General features: G+C 62.0%; 1 protein-coding gene across 1 annotated transcript; it reads left to right on the forward strand.

The window, feature by feature from the left end:
* Positions 1-298: 298 nt before the first annotated feature.
* LOC113981025 (calpain-1 catalytic subunit-like) lies at positions 299-2500 on the forward strand (the record flags this gene model as incomplete). Its single annotated transcript, XM_027708265.1, has 3 exons — positions 299-432; positions 1793-2060; positions 2419-2500. Coding segments are annotated over exons 2-3 (349 nt in total), but the record flags the coding sequence as incomplete, so codon positions are not given.
* Positions 2501-2547: the final 47 nt, after the last annotated feature.

The following is a 2547-nucleotide window of genomic DNA, read 5'->3' on the forward strand; positions in this document are numbered from 1 at the left end:
ATCCCCTCCCGAGCTCCGCCGCCGCTTACACAACCCCAGGATCGGGGCGAAAACCCGCGGAAACGGGCAAAAAACCCTCCCCGGGGGCTGCTCCGCGTTCCCGCAGCCGGGAAAGGGGCTGGGAGCAGGAGGGGGCTCCCCTACCCCACCCCCGAGCTCCGCTTTAGCCAAAAAAGGAGGTTTTTTGGGGTGAAAGGAGCCCCGGGGAGGGGACACCGGGGGGGGGTTCGGGGGTTTTATCGCTGGGTTTGGTGGAACTCGCGCGGTTTTGACGCTTTTCCCGGGTTTTTTTCCCTTCCCGCAGCACCACGGGAGAGAAGCGGCGGCCGAGGTGTGGCCGGGCCCGGCCCTCGCCCCGCGGCACCTGCCGGGGCTCCCCCGCCCCGAAACGGGGTGAAAACAGCACATTTCGGGCCACTTCACCCCGGACACGTACGTGTGGGGGGGGCAAAGGGTCTTCTCTGTCCCCCCACTTCCCTGGGGGACCCCCAAAACACGGATCTGGGGGGTGGCAGAGCTCAGAGACTCCCCCTCACCCCTCATTTTGGGGACAGTTTGTGGGGTTTTGGGTCACAACCCCCAGGTTTGGGCTGTTCCCCCCCCTCCTCCACCCCCCTCAAAAAGGGCGACACAACCCCCCGAGTTTTGGGGTTTGGGGTGACACAAACCCCCCCGAGTTCGGCCCCATTTTGGGGGGGCTGCTCCACCCCCACCCCAGTCACTGCTCTGTCGCTGCTTGGTGGCCCTGATTAGCATCTAATTAACGTGCCCCATGCTTAATTAACCTGTGCCACACTTAATTAGTCACCCCCCAGGGTGAGGAAGTCCTGGGGCATTGAACCCGGGGCTGAGCCTGGGGCGCGGCCCGGCCACGCCTCGACCTGCACGACCAGTTCTGGGGACACTTTCCCCTATTTTGGGGCACTTTCCCCAGTTCTGGGGGCACTTTCCCCCGTTTTGGGGCACTTTCCCCCATTTTGGGGCTCTTTCCCCGGTTTTAGGGCACTTTCCCCTGTTTTGGGGCACTTTCCCCTATTTTGGGGCACTTTCCCCCGTTTTGGGGCTCTTTCCCCTGTTTTGGGTCACTTTCCCCTCATTTCCTCCAAGTTTGGGGCTGTCCCGTGTCAGAACTGGAGGTTTTTATCCCCCCGGGACCATTTTGGGGTTAAACCCCAAGATTTTGGGGGCCCCTGCGGGTGATGAGCCCTGAGCAGCTGCGCTGGGGGCCCGGCCAGAGCTTCCCAGCCTCTGGAATTCCTTGGCATTCCCACTTTTTCCCCCGTGCTCAGCTCATCCCAATCACCCGGATCAACCCCAGCCCGGCGGAGCTCAGGCGGGGCCCCAAATTTGGGGGAATTCTGCCATTTCTGGGCACTCCCCAGTCCCAGTTTTTCCCTGTTTTTCCCCCAGGATGGTGGAGGAACCCAGTTTTTCCCAGTTTTCCCCCCAGGATGGCAGAGGAGACCAGTTTTTCCCAGTTTTCCCCAGTTTTTCCCTGTTTCCCCTGTTTCCCCAGTTTTCCCCAGTTTTCCCCAGTTTTTCCCTGTTTCCCCCCAGGATGGCGGAGGATCCCATCGTGCCCATGTACTGCACGGGGGTGTCACTGTGTCCCCTGTCCCCAGTCCCAGTTTTTCCCCGTTTTTCCCAGTTTTTCCCTGTTTTTTCCCCCCAGGATGTCAGAGGATCCCATCGTGCCCGTGTACTGCCCGGGGGTGTCACTGTGTCCCCGATCCCTGTCCCCAGTCCCAGTTTTTCCCCGTTTTTCCCAGTTTTTCCCTGTTTTTCCCCCCAGGATGGCAGAGGATCCCATCGTGCCCGTGTACTGCACGGGTGTCTCGGCGCAGGTTCAGCGTGCCCGTGCCAAGGAGCAGGGGCTGGGCCGGCACGACCGCGCCGTGAGGTACCTGGGGCAGGATTTCGGGGCCTTGGCCGAGCAGTGCCGCAGCTCCGGGACCCTTTTCCGGGATCCCACGTTCCCGGCGGGACCCTCGGCCCTGGGGTTCAAGGAGCTGGGCCCCGGCAGCTCCAAGACCCGCGGGGTGCAGTGGATGAGGCCCACGGTGAGCGGGACTCGGGGGGGAAAGGGGGGGCAGCCCGGGCTGGGGGAGCTTCTGGGGCGGTTTGGGGGGGTTTGGTGGGGTTTGGGGGCATTTTAGGGAAATTTGGGGGGGTTTTGGGGTGGTTTGGTGAATGTGGGTGAGGTGTTGGTGCATTTTGGGGAGGTTTGGTGGGGTTTTGGGGTGGTTTCGTGGGGTTTTGGGGTGGTTTGGTGAATGTGGGAGAGGTTTTGGGGAGGTTTGGTGGGGGTTTGGGGTGGTTTGGTGGATTTGGATGAGGTTTCGGTGCAACTTGGGGAGTTTTGGTGTGGTTTTGGGGCGGTTTGGTGAATGTGGGTGAGGTTTGGCTGTGCCCCCGCAGGAGCTGTGCCCGCGCCCGCAGTTCATCGTGGACGGGGCCACTCGCACCGACATCTGCCAGGGAGCTCTGGGTACGGAGCATGGCCCCAAATCCTGCTTTCCTGCCCCAAATCCTGCTTTCCTGCCCCAA

Source organism: Neopelma chrysocephalum, unplaced genomic scaffold (assembly GCF_003984885.1).
Source record: "Neopelma chrysocephalum unplaced genomic scaffold, ASM398488v2 Primary Assembly neopelma1_95860, whole genome shotgun sequence".
Lineage (NCBI taxonomy): Eukaryota > Metazoa > Chordata > Aves > Passeriformes > Pipridae > Neopelma > Neopelma chrysocephalum.